The 24,573-nt window shown below is 35.4% G+C and overlaps 1 protein-coding gene across 3 annotated transcripts; it reads right to left on the reverse strand.

Annotated features, from left to right (window-relative positions):
* On the reverse strand, positions 2,895 to 23,195 carry LOC109223362 (uncharacterized protein At5g08430-like). 3 transcript variants are annotated; one of them, XM_019387652.1, is made up of 10 exons: positions 22,805 to 23,195; positions 22,385 to 22,549; positions 19,555 to 19,634; positions 10,993 to 11,180; positions 9,237 to 10,176; positions 8,107 to 8,216; positions 6,263 to 6,322; positions 4,370 to 4,420; positions 4,063 to 4,133; positions 2,895 to 3,891 (listed from the first exon to the last, which is right to left on the reverse strand). In XM_019387652.1, exons 2-10 carry the CDS (start codon positions 22,489 to 22,491, stop codon positions 3,438 to 3,440), a joined length of 2,061 nt encoding a protein of 686 aa, XP_019243197.1. In that variant the 5' UTR covers positions 22,492 to 22,549; positions 22,805 to 23,195; the 3' UTR covers positions 2,895 to 3,437. The 3 variants fall into 3 exon arrangements, with proteins under 3 accessions (XP_019243197.1, XP_019243191.1, XP_019243206.1); XM_019387646.1 differs by having other exon boundaries at positions 22,726 to 23,195; XM_019387661.1 differs by lacking the exons at positions 22,385 to 22,549; positions 22,805 to 23,195 and adding an exon at positions 20,443 to 21,168.

Here is a 24,573-nt window from a genome sequence, read left to right on the forward strand (position 1 = left end):
AAACCTCAGGAGAGGTTCAGGTACCTAAAAATAATGAAAATGAAGAGACATCAATAAATTATGTCTCAAATGGAAAAAGATGGAATCGAAATGATATAGTTGTCGATAATATTTTTGCTTATAATGTTGTTGAAATAATGCAACAAGATAAAGATCTTGAACCTAAATCTGCCGATGAATGTAGAAGAAGAATTGATTGGCCAAAATGAAAACACGCTATCCAAGTATAATTGGCTTCACTTAAAAAACGTGAAGTTTTTGGACCTATAACCCGAACACCTGAAGGTGTAAAGCCTGTGGGGGTACAAATAGATTTTTGTGCGAAAAAGAAATGAATAAAATGAAGTCGTAAGATACAAAGCTCGACTTATGGCACAAGGATTTTCGCAACGAGCTGGCATTGATTTTATGGAGACATATTCTCCTGTGGTGGATGCAATCACATTCAGGTATCTTATTAGTCTGGCAGTACATGAAAAATTGGATATGGTCTTATGGATGTTGTCACAGCGTATTTAGATGGCTCATTGTACAACAAAATTTTTATGAAAATCCCCGAAGGATTCAAAGTGCCTGAACATTTAAAGATTCCCGGGAAACTTATTCAATAAAGCTTCAGAAATTCTTATACGAATTGAAGCAATCAGGGCGCATGTGGTATAATCGCCTTAGCGAATACCTATTGAAAGAAGAGTACAAGAATGACTCAGTCCTTGTGCTTTTATAAAAGGATCTGGATCTAAGTTTGTCTTAATAGCTGTGTACGTTGATGACGTGAATATCATTGGAACTCTTGAATAGCTTCCAAAGCTAGTAGAATGTTTGAAGAATGATTTTGAAATGAAAGATCTCGGAAAGACAAAATTTTGTCTTGGATTACAAATTGAGTATTTCAAAAATGGAATATTTGTCCATCAATCAACAATAACAACAACAACGACCTAGTGAAATCCCACTAGTGGGGTCTTGTCCATCAATCAACATACATTAAAAATATTTTGAAGCGCTTTTATATGGATAAAGCACATCCATTGAGTACCCGATGGTTGTGAGATCGCTTGATATAAATAAAGATCCATTTCGCCCTCATGAAAATGATGAAGAGCTTTTAGGTGTTGAAATACCATATTTTAGTGTAATTGGAGCATTAATGTATCATGCTAATAATTCTTGACCAGATATAGCTTTCCCCATAAGCTTGTTAGCAAGATTTAGTTCTTCCCCAACACGAAGACATTGGAATGGTATTAAGCATCTATTCCGATATCTCCGAGGGACCATTGATATGAGATTATTTTATTTAAATGAATCCATCTCACAACTGAATGGTTATGCAGATGCAGGATATTTGTCAGATCCACATAAGGGTCGATCTCAAACATGCTATTTATTCACATGTGGAGGTGTTGCCATATCATGGTGTTTAACAAAACAAATGATGGTTGCTACTTCTTCAAATCATGTAGAAATAATAGCTATTCATGAAGCGAGTCGAAAATGCGTTTGGTTGATATCAATAACTCGACATATCCCGGAGATATGTGGTCTTTCATGGGGAAATGATATCCAATAATATTGTATGAAGATAATGTTGCATGTATAACTCAACTTAAAGGAGGATATATTAATGGAGATAGAATAAAGCACATTTCACCAAAATTCTTTTTCACGCATGATCTTCAAAAGAATGGTGAAGTAGATGTTCAACAAGTTCGTTCAAGTGATAATTTAGCAGATTTGTTCACTAAGGCATTACCGACATCAACATTTGAGAAGTTGAGATATAGGATTGGAATGCGTCGTCTCCGAGATATCAAATAGAATATTTATCAGAAGAGAAATATGCGATGCACTCTTTTTTCTTAACCAAGGTTTTGTCCCAATTGGGTTTACATTGTAAGGTTTTTAATGAGGCAGCTCTCAATGCGTATTACAAGATATTACAAGATTGTGTACTCTCTTTCTTTCACTAGACTTTTTCCCACTGTATTTTTCTTAGTAAGATTTTAACGAGGCACTATTATCTTTTGAATGACATCCAAGGGGAGTGTTATAAATCCACTTGCATAGAAGGTGGATGTTCAACTTGAGATTTGGAAATCTGGCCGTATCTTAGATTTGTCTTCATGTCTAGATTTGTGTTGATTTTAAAACTTATTACTAGATTTAGGAAGTTATACGTAACAATGCAATAGTATCTATAAATAGGTTCATTCATGAACCTAATGAAAAAACTTTTTGAAACAAAGAAAGAAACGTTACTTTCTACTATTATCATTGAAACGTTACTTTCTACTATTATCATTCTCTTCTATTATTAATCTTAATTGCATAATTCTTGCTATATAGTTTTTATTTCATAACACCTAATAGTATTTTTATTTTCTTGTAATATATGGGGTCACTTGAAAGCTTGGATAAATTATTGTCTTGCAACTTTTGCTTTATGCTTTACCTTATTTATATTTTAGAAAACAAACATCCAAACGTTAACTTTTCCTTAGAAAATTAGAACAAGTTATCCAAACAAAATTTTAATTTCTCTTTCGAAAAGCCAACATCTGAAAGTTTGATCATTTATTTCTTAGTTTGCTGTACGAACAAAATATTTAGCCTAATTAGGCACTTCCATTTGAAAAGCCAATAAAGTCTTTAATCTTTTTGCCACTACATTTTGAAATTGTTGAAATATTATTTTAGAGGTAATGTCAGGTCCAAACAACAAATGATTAAGTGGACAAAATGCAAAGTGTATTACACGAGTTTATTGCTGTGCCTGTTATCTTATTATTAAACATTGTCTATTTTTTGACTTAATTCAAACCAAATGAGTACAGCTCTAGCCTATTCTTCCCAAACACAAGAAAATGATTATTCATCATCACCAAGCTGTGTTGAATTTTAATCAAACTGTCCATACCTTTTCATTACTAAATTGGCCGCAGTTGTTTAGTATACATACTTTTGACATCACTCCAGAAATAATAAACAGTGAGCAAGATCTCAATGGCTGGAGATGAAAGATTGTTGGAGGGAATGTTTTGACATGTTCAGATCATTCACAGTAACTGATGAGGCTATTCTAATACACTATTTCCAGTTTTCCATCTGCAGAATATGCACAACACTGGTTTGCTTTTTTTCTGAGATAGGACGCCAAATCTAGAGTTCATTCATATCACCACTTGGATGATTTTCCACATTAATATGGCTACTTGAAAATTTTCCCCCGCTTTTCAGTGTGCACAACAGGGAAGACCCAAAAGTTCAAGCACAAAAAGTTTACAACAAGTTCATCCGGCTTTTCTTATAGCTAGAGCAGTCTGGAAAAAGTTTAACTGGCTATAATATAGAAAACAAAGCTAGAACTGACTTACCTTTCTAGCAACTAATATACCAAGGTAATATCTGCAACTGATAGATGCATCTTTGACGAGCTACTGAAGTTTTGAAGGAGAGGGTTGACGAGCTGCACCATCTTCCTCTTTGCATATGACAACTTTGGTCGTCTCATCCGAGCATTGCTGCATCTGACTGCCATCCTTCTCGTCCTTATGCGGAGCTTCAAGCTCTACTTCCTCAGGAATCACTCCCGGAATATTCTGCTTTGGAGGGGTTGTCTTATCTGAGCATTGCTGCATCTGATTACCATCGCTCTCGTCCTTAGCCAGAGCTTCAAGCTCTACTTCCTCAGGAATCACTCCCGGAATATTCTGCTTTGGAGGGGTTGTCTTATCTGAGCATTGCTTCATCTGATTACCATCGCTCTCGTCCTTAGACAAAGCTTCAACCTCTAATTCCTCAGGAATCACTCCGGGAATGTTCTGTAGCACAAATGGCAGGTATGAAGGTTGCTGTAGGAGTTTTTTTCTCTCAAAATACCGGAAAAGTGTAAAGACCAAAGGGGTTAAGGAAACACTTTTCTTTGCAGAATAGACCAGGATGAAGAACAGCGATACAACAATACACAGACACAAATGATTAGGAAGAGGCGCTAAAATTGGTGATCCACAGATAGTGATATAATAATTTCGTCACCAAAAAAGAAAAGAAAAAGGATATTCATTTCTCCATCCTTTCTCATTTGCCCGGTCAATGAGTTTCTTCAACAAATCCAGCTCTCGAGCAATCCTCTGACAGTAAAAAGGAAAGAGAAGAACCAAATAATTTTAAAGGTGGGTGGCATCAGATATTCAGATGTTCCGCAAATACATTGATTGAAGGTACAAATAAACAGGTGAAGAATATTTTCGTGTTACTGAAATGGAAGCTGAAATCATTTTATAACATTTGATCCGTGTTGCAGGATCATATTCTGTATTCTCATGCTGATGGAGTATAAACTAGTAGTGTAAGACTGAAACCATACATGCTTTGTGATGTCTTCATGAAGGATTTTAGCCTTCTGTTCAAGCTCCACCTGCAAAAAGGAGACTAAGTTTTATGGTAGTACAGTAGTACTAAACAGAATTGGAGTTCAGATGAATCTATAACTGGAAAACTTGATGCACTGCGCTTTGCGCTTACATCTTTTCAGATATGTAGAACACCAACATAAAAGTACGAGCTTTCTAATACCTTAAGAATTTAGTAGAGGTTACACACAATTCAAAAGGACTCTCCATATACTAACTACAAAAGAAGCATTGCGTAAACTCGCAAGCTGGAAGACTCCCTCATGACCTCCCACTGGGCAAGAAGGGCACGAATCCATGTAACCACTATTGAATCACGTTGCTCGGCTGATCTGAAGTGGTGTTCTAGATGAACATATTCGATGTCCAGTTGTACTCCCATCTTAAAACCTTCCCATTAATGCAATTCTAAAGTCATCTTGTTCTCTTTTGGAGGAAAAAACATTCATGTGCCATGCCGATGGGAAGTCACATGTTGGCACTGTAGAGTTTACTCAAAAAGAAAGATGTACAATGGGTTTCAGCGAGGCATGCTTTTTATTTGAAATGGAAGACAGTAATAAGGACCAGCTACCAGGCACTTTTACTTGGTGACACAAAACTGAGGACAATATCAAGTACATGGAATATTTAAACTGCTAGAGACCAGGACTGGAGAAACTAAGCATCAACTTTCTTCGCATTGTAGTGGCCCATTTTCCATCAACAACAATAAGGGAAAGGATTAGAAGAAGAGGAAGATTGAGAATTCACTTCTGCACCAGTGATTATTTTAGACTGGAGAAACTAGCTCCCTATCGTAATCCATACTAAAAGCTATAACGCTTAATAATCCAAGAGAAATTGGTTGTCCGAGAGGGAAACCAGAGCTTGCACTGAGCAGTGCGAACAGAGAGATCACATCCTTTTTTTGGGGAGTCACATGTTGGCACTGTAGAGTTTATTCAAAAAGAAAGATGTACAATGGGTTTCAGCGAGGCATGCTTTTTATTTGAAATGGAAGACAGTAATAAGGACCAGCTACCAGGCACTTTTACTTGGTGACACAAAACTGAGGACAATATCAAGTACATGAAATATTTAAACTGCTAGAGACCAGGACTGGAGAAACTAAGCATCACCCTTCTTCGCATTGTAGTGACCCATTTTCCATCAACAACAATAAGGGAAAGGATTAGAAGAAGAGGAAGATTGAGAATTCCGAGAGGGAAACCAGAGCTTGCACTGAGCAGTGCGAACAGAGAGATCACATCCTTTTTTTGGGGTAAAAATTAGCTGGAATATGATAGTCAAACATATTAAAGCTTTCAATGTTCCAGGAATATCCCGACTATGTTTCAATGGGATAGCTATGTCAAAGTCTAGAGGTGGCAATTTGAGCCCAAACCCATTTGACCCGCCCAAACCGCCCAAGGTTGGGCTGGTCATTGACCCGCCGATTTGTTGTACTCGGCCCATCTTGACCCAACTCATTTCAATCCATCTAAAGTTGGGATAATATTTAGCCCAAATTGATCCATGAGTGATTTTGTTAAAATATCTTTAAAATATTTTTTTTTTGTTTGATATGTTATACATGACCATAATAAAAGAGAAAAGTCTTATTTGATAATTAAATAATTTATAAGAAAACAACACAAATTTATTAAAGCTTGGTAAATGTTGGGCAGGTTGGGCTATGACCCAAAGTTTAGCCCAACTTGACCCAACCCATCTCAACCCAAGTTACTTTAGGGCGGGCCAAATGACTCGCCCATTTATTGACTCAGCCCTTTTTGACCCGCCCAAAATCAGCCCAACCCACTCATTTGACACTCCTATATCAAACTGCAAAAAAAAATACTTACAATTGTAGGCTTTTTAAGCAGGCCTTTTTTCACCTTCTCTCTCAGATCATCACATTCTTCCTGAAACACAGAGTAAAATGTCAAAATACATAGAGTTAAAGGGTCAACTACGAAAGCTTCCTGCCAGATTTCCCCACAGTTAAGGTTTTCCCTAAGTATAGAGGAATATATGTAACAGCTTCAAATCAAGTAAAGTTGAGATACTATGTTGTATTTTGAAGAAACAAAAACTAGCTTCCATTTAGATCTAGAGTACTAGAAACGTTCAATCAGTTTTGTCCTCCACAGTTAAAAATACTCAAAACGATCCCAAACTCTCAACTGAAAAGTAGATGGAAAAGGGAATAATCAGTAGGTACCTTCCTAATAGGCCTATAATTTTTTTGGATAAGTATTTCTCATCTATACTATTAAAAGCGCGAAGCCTCTTAGCGAAATGTCGTTCGCCTTTTTACCCTTTAAAAATTGATGTCACATCGGACAAAATTGTAATTGTGTATTTTAATTATTTTCCTAATACAATATAGGACTTTAAAATCAACTAAATTTTATTTGTTAAATTCTTACTTATTTGAACTATGTAAAAACTCTAATATGTAGGAATTTAAACTTGAGTAAGTTTATTTTTATAAATCTTTTCCTTATTTAACTCGTGTAACTATTCACGATTCTTGACATGTTAGAAATTGTAATGAAAGCTTTTCTTCAAAGTTTGTCTTCGTTTTTTTTTTTTGTAGATTAAACACTTAAGAATCATGAAGCATGTGTTTAAAATTCAATTTTTTGTTGTCTTCTTTTTGGACCATGTGAGTAGTGGTAACTCTAATTTTTTGACATTAGCAAAAAGTATCTAAGGTGACTTAGAAACTATTTTTTTTTAATATAAACCTTTTAATCATTAATGATGGAAAACACATACATCATATTATACATAAAATACAAACGTCACTTAATCATTTTTTAATATTTAGAACTTCAACATTAACTAATTTTTTGATATAATAGGAACTCTTAATATCAAAGAGAAAAACCAAAAATTCAATTTTAGTTTTTTATTTATCAAGATCTAATAACAATCATGAATATTGAAAATGAACGAACTACATTTTACCCGTTTTAACAATTTTGTTTTAATATTAAATAATGATCAAGAATATTAAGGTATATTGTCTTCTAATCCAAATGATAAACTCAATTAAAATTAATAATTGTTAATTCAAATGAGAGAAATGAGTTGGGATATAATGATGAAAAAGAAACCAAAAACGGCAATGTCCCCAAAGAATAAATAAGAACTAATAGTTATTAAAATGAATAATATTAGTCGGTACTCCTTCTATATTCAAGGATATTTTAGGCTCTCGGACTCTGTTCCTTTTACTTTGTATTATATATGATATTTTAATCTCTTTTTAGATGTTACTATCACTAAAGCTAATATTTTAAAATCATTGTAATATTAGGTAATAACCACAAACTCAAAGGAGAATTTTCATTCTTTGAAGAAAAAAAAAGAATATCCTTTTGGAACTTTGATATAATAGAATACTTGAGGAGAAACTTAATAGTTAGAGAAAAAAATGCTATAGTAAGATTAGTTTGGTCAAAAGATAGAAATTTGAATAGTGAGATATCATATATTCTTTAAGGTTTGGTTTAGAGATTGGTAGAATGATCATATAAAGGTTGTGTATGTCTGCCTCCTCAAAATGAGCAGAAGTTTAGTGGACTTTTGAGCAGGCTATGAAAATATTCACAGCCATTTGCAGTATATGTAGCTGCAGAATCATGTCAAATTGTAGGTAGTGATCGAATAGACAGATGTCTAAAAAGAAGTAGGTTACCTTAGAAAACTCATCATCAGAAAGCATGGTCAAGCAAACATCTGTGGACATATTTGAAACTTGAAGAGAAATCTCGCTGTTGCACTCATCGCTTGATCCGCGCTTGATCCCTGAGAAAACTCGCTTGAACAAGAAAGAAATCAGTTTGGAAGCAAGCTGACGATTAAGATCTTAAGGGAAGATAATATTCTATATAAGACTTGTAATAGATTTGAAAGATCTGCGCCTCACTCTCTCCATCCCATTTACTTGACCTGCTTGCTCTTTTCTCTCCCCAATTTAATCATATTCTTTAGTAGATTGATTTGTCTTATTTTCATCATGTCATATCTTTTCAATCTTTGCAGTGATCTATGCCACTTAATTCACATTTCAATTTTTTACTTTCAAATTTCTCCACATCCTATTAAGTTTAATTCTAGTAACCTATAATTAATTTTCTCTCTCAATATTGGTGTTAGTCGAACTAGGTCTTCTACTCCTCTTCCGGATGGAAGAAAACATGTTTTAGTTTAGCAACCGTCAACCTCCGTCGCGAAAAAAGTTGTCCGATCCGGAGTCAACTCATTTAGTTCTCTATGTGAATTCAGACATTGACTTTTTAATATTTTTTAAAAATATTTACATATTTAAAAGTAAGATAGAAATTACTGCTAATCACACTTATTTTGGTAAAATGTTATTTAAACTTATTCTAACATATTTGTAGTCAAAGAAAGATACAGGTTGACTTTGGGCAGAGGAAGTATAATAAAATTTAAAACCGAATACGGTTTATTTGTTCCAAACAAAATACAGAAGGGTGTTAAGACTATATTGTCCTCGCAACATTAAGAACTCAGCAAAATGACTAACAAGGAAATCTGGTTCATGGGAAGATGAAAAACGAGTTTCAAGTTTCAACTTTTATTTCATGTGCTATTAGGAACATTATGATTAGATGCTTGAACAGATTATCAATGACATGATAACAGCAAAAGGTGAAGGAAACATAATCAATTAAAATGGGAAAAAACAGGCTTTCTGGTTAATTACTGTCCAATTATCCAAAAACTTCTTATGGAAGACGCGAGGGATGTTTGGCAACTATTTCAAGATAAATCAAAGTATGAAGTCATTGTTAAAACAACCTGCAATTTGCACAAGCTGATGAGAGTTACTCCGCCTGTAATCACGTGGATCTAACTTGATCCGGACAAAACTTCCTATAATCTTTGTTTCTATTGGCTGAGGCTGTTTGATAATCTCCAGCACCAAGCTCCTCCTCAGGTAAACAAGTTTGATATTTTCAGGAATCAAGGCTGCAAACGGACTCTTAGCTGCGGTTGAATACTTAACTGACAACATCTTGTTTTGTTCAGCTGGACTTTGAGCTGCTGTGGAATACTTAACTGAGGACATCTTGTTTTGTTCAGCCTTTTTCTCAGCCACCAACTTTTCTGTGTCATTGTCTTCAAGATCATATTCAAGCTCATCCTTTTTCGATCGCTCCTCATTTTCAACAAAGTGACTGTCAAGGAGGCTATATATTCTGTGTCTGTTGACCTCTTTCTTCCCAAAAACAGCTTGTAACCAAACGTCACAAACGATCCTTTTCTTTTTAACTGGATGGATAAGGTTATGTTCTTTTACATATTTACTTATGATCGAGGTCACATCATATTGAGTTAATTTTTCTCTAGTATCTTGGCCAACAAACTGAAGAAAGTCAATTAGAGCTTTTGATCCCCATCCGACAAATTCATTTTTCTTTGACTTTACTCTTCTTTGCATCTTTGTTTTTTGCTGTGTACATCTCTTCTTTTTAAGTCCTTTCTTGAAAGGTTCTCCGTCATTTAAATCTCCATCATCCGAAGCGAGTTGCTCATCCTCTTCACTAAATTCATCCTCTTCATCCGAAGCGAGTTGTACATCAGAATCAGAGTTAATTCGGCCACTATTTTCCTTGTCTAATTGAGCCTTAGCAGCAAGAACACTGTTTTTGTCAAAGCCTTCTTTTTCCTTTACTATCTCGTAATACTCCCTGAAAAGGCCCTCGTATGTTTCCCGATCTCTGAGGTCTACACGTTCCTGGAAAACAACAATCATTCATATGAGAAATGAAACAGATTACTTCATCAACTACTGGATTAACAGAGCAAATAAGAGAGGAAGATTATAGCAAGAAATAAAAGAAGACTCCTCTAACTGAATAATAGTGATAAAACCACAAGACGTAATCTTACATGCTCAAACCGAGGAAATGTTAGCTGTTAAATAGAGTTTGTGACCAAAAAGATCAATATCATAATATCCACCTCACATGTAGCTAGAATAAATTCAACTTCGGAACCCTAGAAGAAGAAAATCCAGAAAACAACAAAATGATGATCCAACCTACACCCCGTAATACAACCTTGTCTACCGAGCTCCTTTCCTGTTAAACCAGTGTGAAGCCACTTCGTAAGAGACAAGTAACTTTTTGAACTTCCATAAAATACAGTTCACCTTCCAAATTGAACAGGAATTTCTGTCTTTTTCCTTATATAATCTCTATTACTTCTTTTTAATAATCACAGATGAATATAGATAGTATTTTAAAGAGAGACTCATAAAGCATCTCATACTTTCCTATTGTCAAGCCTGCTGCGTCTCAAAGTGCTTTCGAGATTGGCTTCATTTATCTCCTACTATCATGAATATAACACACAATTATATGTCAATGCTGTAAAGTGTCATGCTAGTAAGGTGCATGTTCAAGATATTTCCTGGGCTAGTTCAGTTAAGTTCTCATGACAAATTTTCTTCAGATGTAAAGATAAACATTTCCAAAATAGTAAAGTAAGTAATTAATTAGTACTGAACCAAACATTATAGTTTGAGAATAACCATAATAGTCATGCATACCCCATCAGAATCAACATTCACGTCTTCTTCCACGAGCAATGCGAGCTTTAAACAGTTATTGCAGAATCCATACTTCCCTTTAAGAAGGACAAACTCGACTCGACCAATGCACCGAGAGCATACAGCTCTATCACAACAATAACAGTGATAATTTGGACTTCTCAGGCAAACTAAGCATTTATGCCATCCTGGAACATGGTAAAACTGATGTTACTTTTCACACAATTATTTAACTCTATGTAATGAAAAGGCAACACATGCCCAGAAGATAAGTACTCAAACTAAAAATATTTGAGTGCAATCTAATGTGTTTGAGATTACAGACAAACTCATTTATTTCAGAAGCAGTTACCACATACATACTCTAGCATTGTGATTCATCATTCCAAAAAGTGGTGCAGTAGCAATTTGGAGCCAAATAAAGCAATTGAATTTATTCTAATATATTTTTGTAATTTAGAGGCAAAATTGTTTCTAAATCAAACTCAACACTCCAGAAAATGTGATTCCAACAATTCATTTCTTAGTAAATTACTAATTTAAGCCCTTCTATATTCTCTTGACTCATGTATATTATCATATTAGAATCAAGGTTTGTTAAGCATACACACGTACGATTTAAAGAGACCTAACCCTAAAGAATTATGGCTTCGATTAGGTGACGAAATTCAATCTTGTATCTACATATTAAGGTCTTTTTTAAAAAAAATCTAAGTCTACTTTTGAGCTTAACAATTTCCGTATCGTAATTTATCTCCAAATAATGAGAAAACAATTCCTTATGCAGTTTTAATTTCAGGATTAAATCAACACTAAGCATACTTGCTCATCCTGAAATAGGGCTAGCCACCAAATACTTTTAATTTTCTTTTTGGCTCCTTTATATTTTTATTTTCCTCCTGCCTTGTGCAACAAATAGAAAATCTAACTACACAAAGGAAGAAAAAAAATACTGGCTCTAGCAAAGAACAGTTTTCCTCCTTCCTCTCTCTGCGAGTAGGTTTTCTCCAATACCATGCAACTGCATCAAAAGGACTGAACGGAGAAATGTGAGACTCTCCGAAACTGCCTAGAAAGTAACTCTTTCCAATTGTGCCAAGACAGTTAGCAAAAAATTTCACAATGAAGTAGCAAAAGAAGCTATATAACGAATAGTGGTGCTTTTGTTAAATATATTGTTGAAAAGCAAGTATCTCAGTTTCTATTTGTGCCACAAGTTGATTAACAAAAATCTCAGTTTCATCTTGCTTGATCAATTTGACTCTGCATGAAGTTTAAGAAATTAATTTGCAGATATTGCATCAGTAGGTGTAGAGGAAATGTCACATTAACTCTTTGAGTCTGAATATGCAAGTTATTATTGAAGCTTGCATGCTAACATTCTTAGAGAATATGATTTGATCTATAAAACATTGACCAATTTGTTGTAAAATCATCTGCAGCTAGACACTAAAAGTTATAGAGGGGTTGTCTCAAGTCTTTCTCGATCTTGGTTTCCTCATCACTCAAAATCAACAAGAGCTTTTCATATGCTATCATCAACACAACTAAAGATCTCCAAGTTAAGCTTTGTGCATTTAGAATGGAATAGATTCATAATCAATTCTCAAGCAAACTTTTTCTCTTCCCCATACTAATGTATTTTCCTAGTTTGATTTTTGGTGCTGTAACTAAGAAGGATTGACATTTGACAGATCAGTTCTTCAATATTTGTTTTTGAAGCACAAGAGATTAAATATTAACTTTTGTGTTATTGAGGATTGGAATAAGAAAAGTTGATTCATCAACGTAAATATGGTACTACAAAATATTTTTTCTCGTATAATATATCTAAGACTTTCCATTTAAGGATATTGAACTCCAAATTGGAACGGACCAAAAAGAGAAGTACGGCTTTCTTTTTGGAACGAAAAAAGTATATACTGGTATTTAGCATTATGCAAAGTCGTTTAAAGAGCTATCATAAACTCATAATAAAATTTCCATTAAAACTTCTATCTCTATTTTATCCATCATCTACGTAAAGAAACTTGCGATATGGAGGGAGATCAAAAGATCTTGAACGACTTAAGTTCATTACAACACTATACTATGTATTGCATATCAGGGCAGCCTGATGCACAAAGCATCCCGTGTTCATGCAGGGTCCGAGGAAGGCAGGACCCCAAGGGGTTGACGTAGGCAACCTACCCTAACGTAAGCATTAGTGGCTGCTTCCAAAAATCGAATTATGACAATTACGTATCAATTATGATAATTACACTCCAGAGATTTTTCCAAAATATTTTAGTGAAAATACATAAATTGCCCATCAAACTTGTTCGAAAAAATTATTTACACACCTTAACTTTACGGGCGACCTATGTCCCCCATATTCTTGTTTGGGGTGAATTTAATACCCCATTGGTAACACTTAGTAAGTCTTGTGGTGGGATGTGTAGTACACGCGTGCCACGTGTCAAAAGCTGCTTTATTTTTTTTCCACTTATTTAATTACTTTTTTTTTAACTCTTTTTTCCATGTCATCTTCATCACTACCTACACCACCATGGAACCAGCTCTAAACCACCTTGAAAAGCTGCAAAAACAGAAAGAAAACCCAAAAACAGTAGCCATGTCTTCATCCTTCAAATTCATGTAAATTAGCCACCAAATGACCGCTATTTTCGCTCCTTTTAACCACTAAAAATCAGCTGGCAAAACAGCCCTGAACCAGCCCCAAAACAGAGCTCAAATCCCCCACAACTAACCGCCAAAATCAGCACCTAAAACTCACCCCAAAATACCTCAAAATCCACCCCAAAATCGTAGCAAAATTAGCTGAGAAAACCAGAAAAGAGCTGCGAAAATCAGCTCCAAGACACCCCCAAATTCCAGCAGTTTTTTATTCCCTTTAAAATCACTCTAAAATCACTGAAAATCGCAGCAAATTCCAGCCCCGAAACTTCCCCAAAACCTGCTGAAATCAGCCCTCATACCACCAATTTACAGCTCCAAAACACCATAAAATCAGTCCAAAAAATAAGCCCCAAAACAGTTGCGAAAATGATCCAAAATGCTGCCAGTTCTAGCTTGTAAACCAGCCCCTCTTGCCCATAAAACCAGTCCAATACAACCCAAAAACAGCTTTTGAAACAGCCGTTTAGTCACTCGAAAAATCGACTTTCGGCGCGGTCTTAGATTGGTGGTCTGAGCTTTGGTCTGTGATACCGCCCTTGGATGTGATCCATTTGATTTTGGGTATTGGTCAGAGTGTCTCAATTTGCTGTATTTGTCTTTCATTTGAGCTTTTGCCCAGATGCTCCCAAAGGAATATTGTCAATAAAGGTCCAATTTTCTTCTCATTTCTCTAACATCTGATTATGTTTACTTCTTTCTAATATTGTTGCCTTCAAATGAATTCATGAGATATTTTGTTGTTATCATTGTGATTGGTGAGATATTTTGTCTTCTTTCTTTTTAATTCTTTGCAGTAGAATTATATTGATGCAGGTGTTTATGGGTAAATTATCTTCCCCACAAATAATTTCATAACTCTTGGACCTTTACATTTAATCTTAAATTTAAGAAATGAATCTTTCCCTCTTACACACGAGTTTGAGAGAGTGAAACTACTGCCTTTGCCACATCACCATTTAGGGTGGTATTAAATTCACCTCAAACAAAAATAAGGGGGATATAGGTCGCCAGTAAAGTTAAGGTGTGTAAATGATTTTTCCGGACAAGTTTGATGGGTAACTTATGTATTTTCTCAATATTTTAATACTAAGTGTTAGAAATATCAACTTTGGTAGCTGGAATAAAATTGCTTTTGGAAATCTATTATTCATCAAGGATATTTTTCTCCTTCTGATGAAATGTATATCGCTGTGTTATCCACACCAGCTTGCATACACTTCGACTAATTGATTGGACATCTACTACTTCCAAGTACTGGATAACTACTCACCGCTTGGATTTGAACCTTGGTCCCCAAGGACGTTATTCCAGCTCCTAGCCGCTAGGCCATTGTTTTAGAGATTGGTTGGAGACGATTAACTCAAAACTATTAAGAGTTTACTATACATGTGTCAATATTTTCTTCTCACAATGTAACAAGTGACATAGGGAATTGGTATGGGAAAGTTGGACTCTTCTCGGTTGAATCTTTCTACCATAGAGGATGTTGGAAGACAAGAAAAGAAGCGTAGAACAACAAGAAGACTTTGCTTTTTCACTTGGCTAGGAGCAAGAGGGGCCATTCTTACTCTTGAGAACCTTAGAAGCAGGGAAGTAACACATGTAGATTGTTCCGACATGTGTAAGAACTTTAGGGAAGATATGGACCATCTTATTTTGTACTACAAGGTTCACCAATTGTGGGTGGGTGGGTGGGGGGGGGGGGGGGTCTATTTGAATTTCTCCAGAGTACAATGGGTTGTGTGTGTTATGGTTAAAAACATGCTCCTTAATTAGGCCTTCGGAAGAAAAAAGACGACGAGCATAGCATGGGATGTATACCATTTGTACTTTATGTGGACAATATAGACGAAGAGAAATAAGAAAGTTTCTGAAAGGAGGGAAAACTCTTCGTAAATTAGAAGAACTCCTTCATTTTTGTAAATGACCGGTAAAGTTCAGGCATTTTGAGTTTACACAAGGAGTGAGTCATAGTAGGAAATGTATTGGAGTTATCTTTTGAGGTTAGGATGTTAGAAGAAGTCGCACAAATATTTTAAATAGTCCGGGCATGGGTCAAATTTTGAAGAAAGATGTCAATAGTTCTTATGTTGAGTTCCAAGTGTTGGTATAAACCATTATCATTGATGTGATGCTTGAGTAATTTGTTGAAATGTGTTTCTTGCCATTGAACTTAATTTTGAAAGTTGCTCGAGGACGAGCAAGAGTTTGAGGTTGGGGTGTTGATAAAAGGCTAAAAATGCATATTTTTTGGTGTAATTTCATCTCATAACTTGTGTAAATATGGGAGATTACACGAGTTTTTGTAGTTAATTATGCTAATTACGTGCATTCTTATATGTAGGAGCAAGTTGGATTAAAGATGAGCAAAAGAAGTTACTTGGGACCAAAAGACAATACTTCGCTCGTTTACTCTTGCGTGCACACGAGATAGTGAACGAGCTAGCTGAGGAGAGCTTGAAAAAAAAAACAGCAAATTATGGAAAAAAGGCATGGAAGTGCACGAGAGACCTAGAAGGAAATGAAAAAGAGAAGAACTTCGCTCGTTCACTCTCGCGTGCGCACGAGTGAGTGAACGAGTTAACCTGAATAGTCTGTCCAAAGTTGGCTTGTATTATTTCGCCCCATGCTAACCCTATCCCATATAAATAGACTTTAAACTCACTTTTAAAGGGGGGATTCGACCTAAGGAGGGGGAATTCGGCCTAAGAGCTTCGACCTAAGGGGGATTCGGCCTAAGGAGGCAATAACACACAAGGAGATCAATTGGGGAAACCATAACTCTAGACCTTCTTAATCTTGTCTCCAACACTTAGTATCTCTAGGTGTTAATTTACTTTTTTTAATTTGTTAGTTAATTAGTTAGACATAGAATCTTGATATTTATAGTGTTAGAATAGTTATGTGAACAGAGTGGCCGAAAAAGTGACCTAAACAGTGACAGACCACTGCTTTCGCCGAAAAACCACTGCTCTTGCCGGAAAACACTTTTTCGGCAACTGAGAAACCACAAAATCTCGATGGGTCGAGTCGGTAGAGGCAGGTGACCAGCCCAGTAGAAAAATCAGACTTGAAAGATGCCGGAAAATTACCTCACGCGCACACTCTCGCCAGAACCCTAACTGCCGGAGGCGCATGACGGCGCGTGTGAAGTTTTCTACCGGAGAACTCCACTGGGGTTTGGTCGCCGATGATACGAGAACCTTGTGGTGGTGTTGGAATTTGCACAAACCCCACTGAAACTCAGATTGACGTAAACAACTGCTTAAGTCACCGGAGAATTACACGGTGACGACTGATTTCTTCCTGGATGTCGGTGGAATGACGCACAACGATAATTATCTCACTAATGTTCTGATACCATGTGAGAATGCACTGGAGAAAAATCTATTATTGATATTCTATGTTACAATGAGCCATATTTATATGTATACATAACACATAACCTACTCCTATTTCATAAGGACTAAGTAGGGGTGGGCATCGGTCGGTTCGGTTTGGAATATTATCGGTTATGGGTTTACAAATTTGATATACCGATAACCGAACCGATAAGATATCGGTTATCGGTTAATCGATTATCGATCATTATCGGTTCGGTTATCGGTTTACCCGATAAGATAACGCAATCTAGATTTAAGCAAAAAAGAGAAGACAATGAGTTAAGCAAAAAAGAGAAGAATTCACATATAGTATAATACCCATTTCTGCGTTCTGTCCTGTGGCCACAACTGGAATAGTACTAATTCTTCAACAACAGTTGTCCAAATACATTAATAACAATACAAAGTAGTAGCAATTTCACCTTAAAATTAACAAGTCCAAACATATATTACTAACAGTCCAAGATAAATTAGATGTTTGTCAAATGCCTAACCTTAAAAAAGAAACCATAGAGGAAAACCTGATTTGTGCATGGGCAATACTAACACAGAAATGAAAAACACCTAGAAGGCAAGAAAATGTTGTCATGTTGTCAAAGCTCAGCGTACTGTACATAAGAATAATGTTAAAAAAAATACCCGAAACTGACGAAGATTGTCGATTGAGAATTAATAAGTGCGAAGAGAAATTGGTAGTAGTAATAGGCTGCACAACATGAGCTCACAAAATTAAGAAACGAAAATAAATAAATAAAAAAAGAATCATTAACCGTCAAAAATACCAATATGAAGATGAATTTTGTTATAGAAATTAAAAGCCTAATGTATAAGACTAAAGACTTACGCTGGGAGTAACTAGTAAGGTCTACGAAGAATGAAGATGAAGCAACTGAAGAGTGCGGCTGAGAAAGAATAGGAGAGAATGAACTGAAGCCCTATCATATGTATATACTTAAGGGTAAAGTCCTAATTTTATTAATTCTTATTGGGTTATCAGTTAACCCATTAACAAAATTGGCAACCCAAGGCCCGAATCGATCCAATAGTGAAAAAATTCTAAACCGTTAACCCAATAACCCGATATCGATAACCTAATAAACAATTAACGGTTCGAGTAATCGCTTTTACCCGATATATGCCCAGCCCTAGAACTAGGACTAATTACATATATTCACATAACTATTCTAACATATAGCTTAGAAATTATTCAAGCTTGTCTTCTTAGTGATACTTAAGAGTTACAGCCAAACCTTAGTTCTCTGCGGGATTCGACTCCGGACTCTTAGACTGGATCATATTTGCAGCGACCGCTTATTTTTTTTAGGACTAGAGTTGGGCGTGATCACCACCCTGCCTAATAGGAGCAATCGTGCACCGTTTATTTACCAATGTTTTGCGACATTGTTTGGCTGGATGCTACTCTTGACCGATAGAAACAATGTTCAAGAGTAACCGAACTAAATTAGAGAATTCCATATGGAAAGCACGTGAATTGGCTCCCCAATGCAAATTTTCTCTTCATATTTACCTTGAAACCAACAGCAGAATCACTTATTACAAGAGGGAGATTAAGGTGATGAGTTTGGTGGACTTATGAGTCCAAACTTTGGAATTTTTGAAAAGGTTTGGAATACCTGAACCGCTCCATTGGAGATCAATGTGGTTCATAAATTTGGATGAGAAAACAAAGATGATTTATAATGAGCAACCTTTAAAAGCCACGCTTTAGTGCATAAGCGACCAAAGGGAGCTGAGCATAACTAGCAAGTTGTTAAGATTTTAAATGTAGCATCCAGCCATCAAAAGATTCCATTGAGGCAAGATAAGAGTGTAACTACAATGGATCCCTAAAATTAAACTTTATTCCTAAAGCGGCTAAACTGTCATGAAGGGTAACTTCAGCAACTATGGACGACATACCATTACAGGAGGAATCATGTATCCTTGGAAATTTATTCCTTAACGAGAATTATTTACATGCAAAAAAAAAGTTACCAGCTTACAACAAATATTTCCTAAACATTCAAATCATTGGAAACCTTGTTTGTCAAAGTGGCGTCTTTCTAATTCCTTGAACACAACAGACAGTTTCAAGGGACTTCTCCCACTATATAACTTAATGTCCTCTCTTTTACATTGAATCTTCATCAAAGAAAACTATTTTGGTTCATCCAAGTAACTATGATAGGGTAAATAGGCAAGGTTGTAAAGCAGTTATCTAAGGAGAGAAGTTCATATCCCTTTTCATTTTAGTATACATGGAGAAATGGCAAAGACAGTTTTTCTTCCAGTGTTTATTTTGGAAAATCTAAATATAACAGAACTCAAAATTCAATTGCCTTATCTCGCTCAATATACAGTATGCTTTGTCATGCTTCACTTTGGCTATTCAAAATCGATAAATTAGCAAAAGAAGAAATACTACAGACAAAACAAAAGGAGAAAGAGTAAATTTAGAAATATTAAATTTGCTTAAAGGAGAATGAATTAAGAGGCTTGCCACATATCCAACGTTTATCACTTGTCAGAAACGAGTCAGCTATCCCCACACATGCAGGGTGATACGCTTTCAAGCATTGCCTGCAAAATCAAAAATATATTATTTAGTAAAAGTCCATGTAGAGAAAGAAATTAGAGCCCGTTTGGCTTAGCTGATTTAGAGTAGCTGATAAGCATTAGGTGCTGAAAAGCACTTTTAAGTGCTGAAGCTGATTTAAAAAATAAGCAGTTATGTGTTTGGATAAAAGTGCTTAAATTAAAAATAAGCAGCTGAAGAACTGGGTATACGAAGAGTTTTGTTCTAAAAAAAAGTATTTTAGGGATAGAATAGTAAATATTTTGATCAAACCTAAAGTGCTTATAAGCTGAAATTTGATAAGTTGGGGGAGACCAACTTATGACTTTTGGCTTATTTTTGGCTTATAAGCACTTAACTTATAAGCACTTTTAATTTTACCAAACGCGTAAATAAGCCAAAAAGTGCTTATAAGCTAGTTTGACCAGCTTATAAGCTTAGCCAAACACCCTCTTAGTCACCAAGTCACAGGGTAAACATCAGCAGCAAAGGTAATCAATCACAGTGCACCGTGAACTTCTTTAACCCTTTAAGTTACGAGAAACGAAATGATCTGCAATTGCGGCGAGAGTGAATGAACCCCAAGAAACTGAATATAATTTTGCATACCGACTGTGTAGAAAAGATTGTTTACATCCATTAAATTAGAGGAAGTGCTTATTTACTATAGTGTGCCACTGTTTCTCGAAGATACACAATGTATTTCATCCGTACTTCCGCTTTCTCAGTTGAACATGGCCTAAGTTGAGAGAGAGAAAGACAAAAGCATTATTGTATTCAAGCAAGTGCAATAAACTGTAGAAATGATCTTACATAATCATTCCTTAGACTGTATCCGAACATTGTTGGAAGAACGCCAGGGTGAACCCCTGGACCGGGACCACTCCCTTATCCTCACCAATTTGATTGAACACTAGCCCTCGCAACTTTGGTCTCCAATTCACCTCCTCTTTGTACAAGTGTTTATAAATTCTACTATTGCCCCTTACCTCATCTCCCTAATATACCCCCTTATCCACTTCCATAGGCAAAATTTCTCCTCTTATTCGCTACTGCTACCATATGAAAGAATTTTGTATTTAAAACCCCCTCCTCCAACCATAAAGCCCTCGATTTTTATCTCCTACTACTCTCTTGAGCTATAGCCGGCCTCTCTTCACCTCCTTCTTCCTCTCTTTTCCCGTCATCATTTCGCCCCTCTCAACTTCCCCCCAACTCATTCATAAGCTCTCTTCACACTTACTCTCCCAAGAACTTCCCTATTCCACACATGCATGCCCCTTTTAGCATTTTTAACTTCTTTGCGAGTTGGGATGATGGTTTGCCCGTGATTACAAATCCATTGCACCAGCCCGCCACTCTATGTTTGAAATCCGTTGCCTTTAGCCACATTCTCAAATCTGAGGTGAGCTTGCATGTTTGTACCTCTACTACCTTCTAGTCTTGCATGATGGGAGAGTAGGACGAACTAATAAGAACATGATTATCAATGAGCTTCGAGAGATCCTCCATTGCCCTTGGACACTGTTCCGCATCCCATCATTTCCTCCAAAAAGCTAATAATAGTATTTTTGAGGTCCCCCCCCCCCCCACCTCCACCCCACCCCCCAAATACCCATGGAAAATCCCATTCCACTATAGAGGTGGATAACTCATCCCAATACCTCTAATTTGACCCTACCCACTGACGCATATACATTCCAAAAAGCACCAAAACTTCCCAACTTTTAAACTTTTAGTCGCTGACAAGGCATCCTCGCCTCAGCGAAGCACACCTTTCTGAATTTAGAAAAGATTGAAAAATCATCTGGAACCTCCCTTATTTTTTCCATGCAATTTCTGAGAACTGCAATCACGCACCTCTTTTTTTTACCTCCATTTTTCTCTCGGTCCCGCATTCTCTCAAGCTAATTACCTCCCTCCTTTTACACTTCTTGGACTAGCAGCAACAAATTAAGTCATCGTCCCCTCCCCCTCCCCCTCATATTCATCCCCCAACAATGGACCTTTTGTTTGGGTGATTCATCCCCTCACATTCCAAGATACACTCTTACTTTATCCTTCCACTAAAGGGATATTGACCAGAATTACTATGCCATCCCTTTCTTTCTAAGGTATATACATTGTGCCAGCAAGTAGAGCATGAGGTTAAGAATTACTGTCCACTCACAACCCACTCTAGCATCCAAGGCTATTGGAATGTAAATCTACAGACTTTGTCTTTCATAATAGTCAAGTTCCTAATAAAAGAAGTCCCAGCTGAAAACTGAAGGAATTAACCTGTTTCATTTTTCATTCATTTTTTGTTTTTTTTATTATTGGAGCCAACTAACAATGTTTGCAAGCAAGCTTGAGTTTATCCACAGAAATTTATGGTTTGTCACGGAAAAGAAAAAAACCTTTCCCCAGAAAGCCAAACAGTGGCTATTACTTCACAAAAAAAGAATAATTTTTTTTGTAATCACAAATCTTTTAGGGCCAGTAACGCAAAATATAGAAAAAGACAAGACACAACCTAGGGTTCATGAAAGAGACAAAAAGTTCCCTCCCACCATGCAGAGGGGCAATTTTGACCTAAATTTAGTAAAGGTGTCTTTTTCAACCCAGAAAAAGAATTAAAAGTTCCCACATTTCATGTCCACGTTTTCATTGACCAAAGTAAAGCCCGAAAAGAAGGGGAAAAATACTGTAACTTTTATATTCAGATACTGTTTCGACGTATCAAAATAAAATGGTTTTTACTAAAATAACTTACCCATAATCACAAATCATTAGCTCTCCTCCATCTTTACATTCAAAGCACCAATCTTCTGCTATTTCTTCTTTCTTCAATTTCCTGGGCCTGCCCCTCTTCTTCGTCATTTCAGGTTCTTTGATATATATATATAGGCCCAAAGTTAATCACCTGAGACCCACTTTACTGTAATCAAGATAAGCCACTTGTTTAGTTCAGATAATCAAAACTATAATGCAGATAGATGATTCTTTTTCTTTTTCTTGGTCCAAAAATTTAAAGAAAACAAACCCTTTTAGAAAAAATAGCATAAAATTCAAAGAAATCACAAGAATAAAAAAAAATAAACCAGAGATTTTTACCTAGAAAACAATAATGTCGTTTTGATCAACTGAAAGATGTTCACAAAATAAATAAAAAAATCAGCTTTACTTGTCTAACCTTGTTCAATAGAAAGCTGATAGTGCTACCATTGGACAGAAAATTGGGGGGGAAGGAGAGGGATAAAGAGAAAAAGAAAGAGAGATTTTTGTAATTAAGGAATTGAATTGAAGAGAAGAGTCCTATTCAGGAAAGAAGAATCAAATGGGATTTGGAGAAATCTATGTTAGATTACAACAAATTAAAGTTAAGTTACTGACACACACTAAACAGTTGGCAGAAGAATGGATACAATTGTCAGTTTGGAACGAACAACTAAACAATGGGTGTGTTTCCTATGAACGAACAACTAAACATCTATAAAATATTTTTCCGCTAAATTGAACGGTTTTTCACTTATTTTATTTTAAAAAAATTCCGAAATTTTTATTATAGAGTTTTGAAAAAAATAATTTTTTATGATAAAATGGGGATAGAGAAAACTTTATGGGTAAGAATTGAGTAAATAATTTGTGGTGGGTGGGTATTTGCAGAAGATAGTTCCCTTTAGTATAAAAAGCGGCCCATAAAAAAGATTTAGCTTTATTTAAGAGGTATGCATTACGGGCAAATACCAAATCACTTATTATACTAGGTGAAAAAAATAATTGTACTAACTTCATTTAATAAACATTAGTTATTTATAACCTAAAATAAATGATAACTAAGCTATTATAACGTGTAAAATACATTAATTAAGAGTGCTTATATCATATCCTTTAGTGGATGGTATTTTTTCGAATCTCGTGTGAATGCAGAATACTTCATGCTTCTGCATTTTCATGATTTCGAAAAAAACAAGGACTTTAGTTTTGGGAATTTTATATAAATATCTCAAATAAGTCCGAACTTACCAAGCTTTAGCCGTTAATTATAGACCCTCCAAAACTAACCAAGCACGTACAAAAATTGAAACCCTAAATAAATAAGGATACTTTCTTATAAATATTCACGCGCAAAGATCTCCTTTCAAATTTTTAAGCGTGATCAACAACATTAGATGCAAGACGAAAAGGAAATTTTATGGATGAGGTAGCAAATAAGGTATTAAAATACAACATATGTGTGTGTGGTTGAGTATGATTGAAATTCATTGAAAACATATAGATGAGTCAATATATAAAATTTGAGGAATATTGGATGTAATTTGGACTGATTTTGGTATCAAAATTCGTAGTTAAAATCGAGTTCAAAAAAATCTTCTACAACACATGTATCAAACATGTATCATGCATGTATCTCATGCACAGGTATACATGGATATACGTGTGATACACATTTGATATAAATATGATGCATATGTGATATACATTTGATACACAATATGATACACATATCATCTTTTTTATGTTCATTTTCTAATTCGAATTTTCAATTTATACCCCCTAAAAATTTTACCAAATCATCCCAAAACCGAGATTTAAACTCCTTAAGATCTATCGAATCCATTCCAACAACGCTCCCTCAAATTAAAGAAAAAATTTTATTCTTTTTTTATTGCTACAAGTAACTAATTGGCTAATATTAATAGTATTTTATGAATTGATTAATTTTTGTACTAACTTACTAATGGATTGACATAACTGATAATTTTCCTTTAGTTTTCAAGCTTATAAAAGTAAATATATACTAATAGTTTTGGTATTGGTTTATACTTGATTGCCTGTATTTTTGTTTTTGGTGTTAGTATTACCTATGGTCGTTGTGGTGTCGACATGCATTGGTGTTAGTCTTTGTCCATGATTCATGAAGGATATTAATGAAATTAAAAGCAACTTTTACTTACAAGA

Source organism: Nicotiana attenuata, chromosome 1 (genome assembly GCF_001879085.1).
Source record: "Nicotiana attenuata strain UT chromosome 1, NIATTr2, whole genome shotgun sequence".
In the NCBI taxonomy this organism is placed as follows: Eukaryota; Viridiplantae; Streptophyta; class Magnoliopsida; order Solanales; family Solanaceae; genus Nicotiana; species Nicotiana attenuata.

What these genes read in the sequence shown, in the direction of transcription:
- LOC109223362 (XM_019387652.1), bottom strand. Translation starts at nt 22,491, where the DNA reads ATGACGAAGAAGAGGGGCAGGCCCAGGAAATTGAAGAAAGAAGAAATA. An exon ending in CTAATGATTTGTGATTATGG is followed by an intron (nt 19,635 to 22,384) that starts GTAAGTTATTTT and finishes TTGATTTTGCAG; the next exon opens with GCAATGCTTGAAAGCGTATC. An exon ending in TGATAAACGTTGGATATGTG is followed by an intron (nt 11,181 to 19,554) that starts GCAAGCCTCTTA and finishes ACCATGTTCCAG; the next exon opens with GATGGCATAAATGCTTAGTT.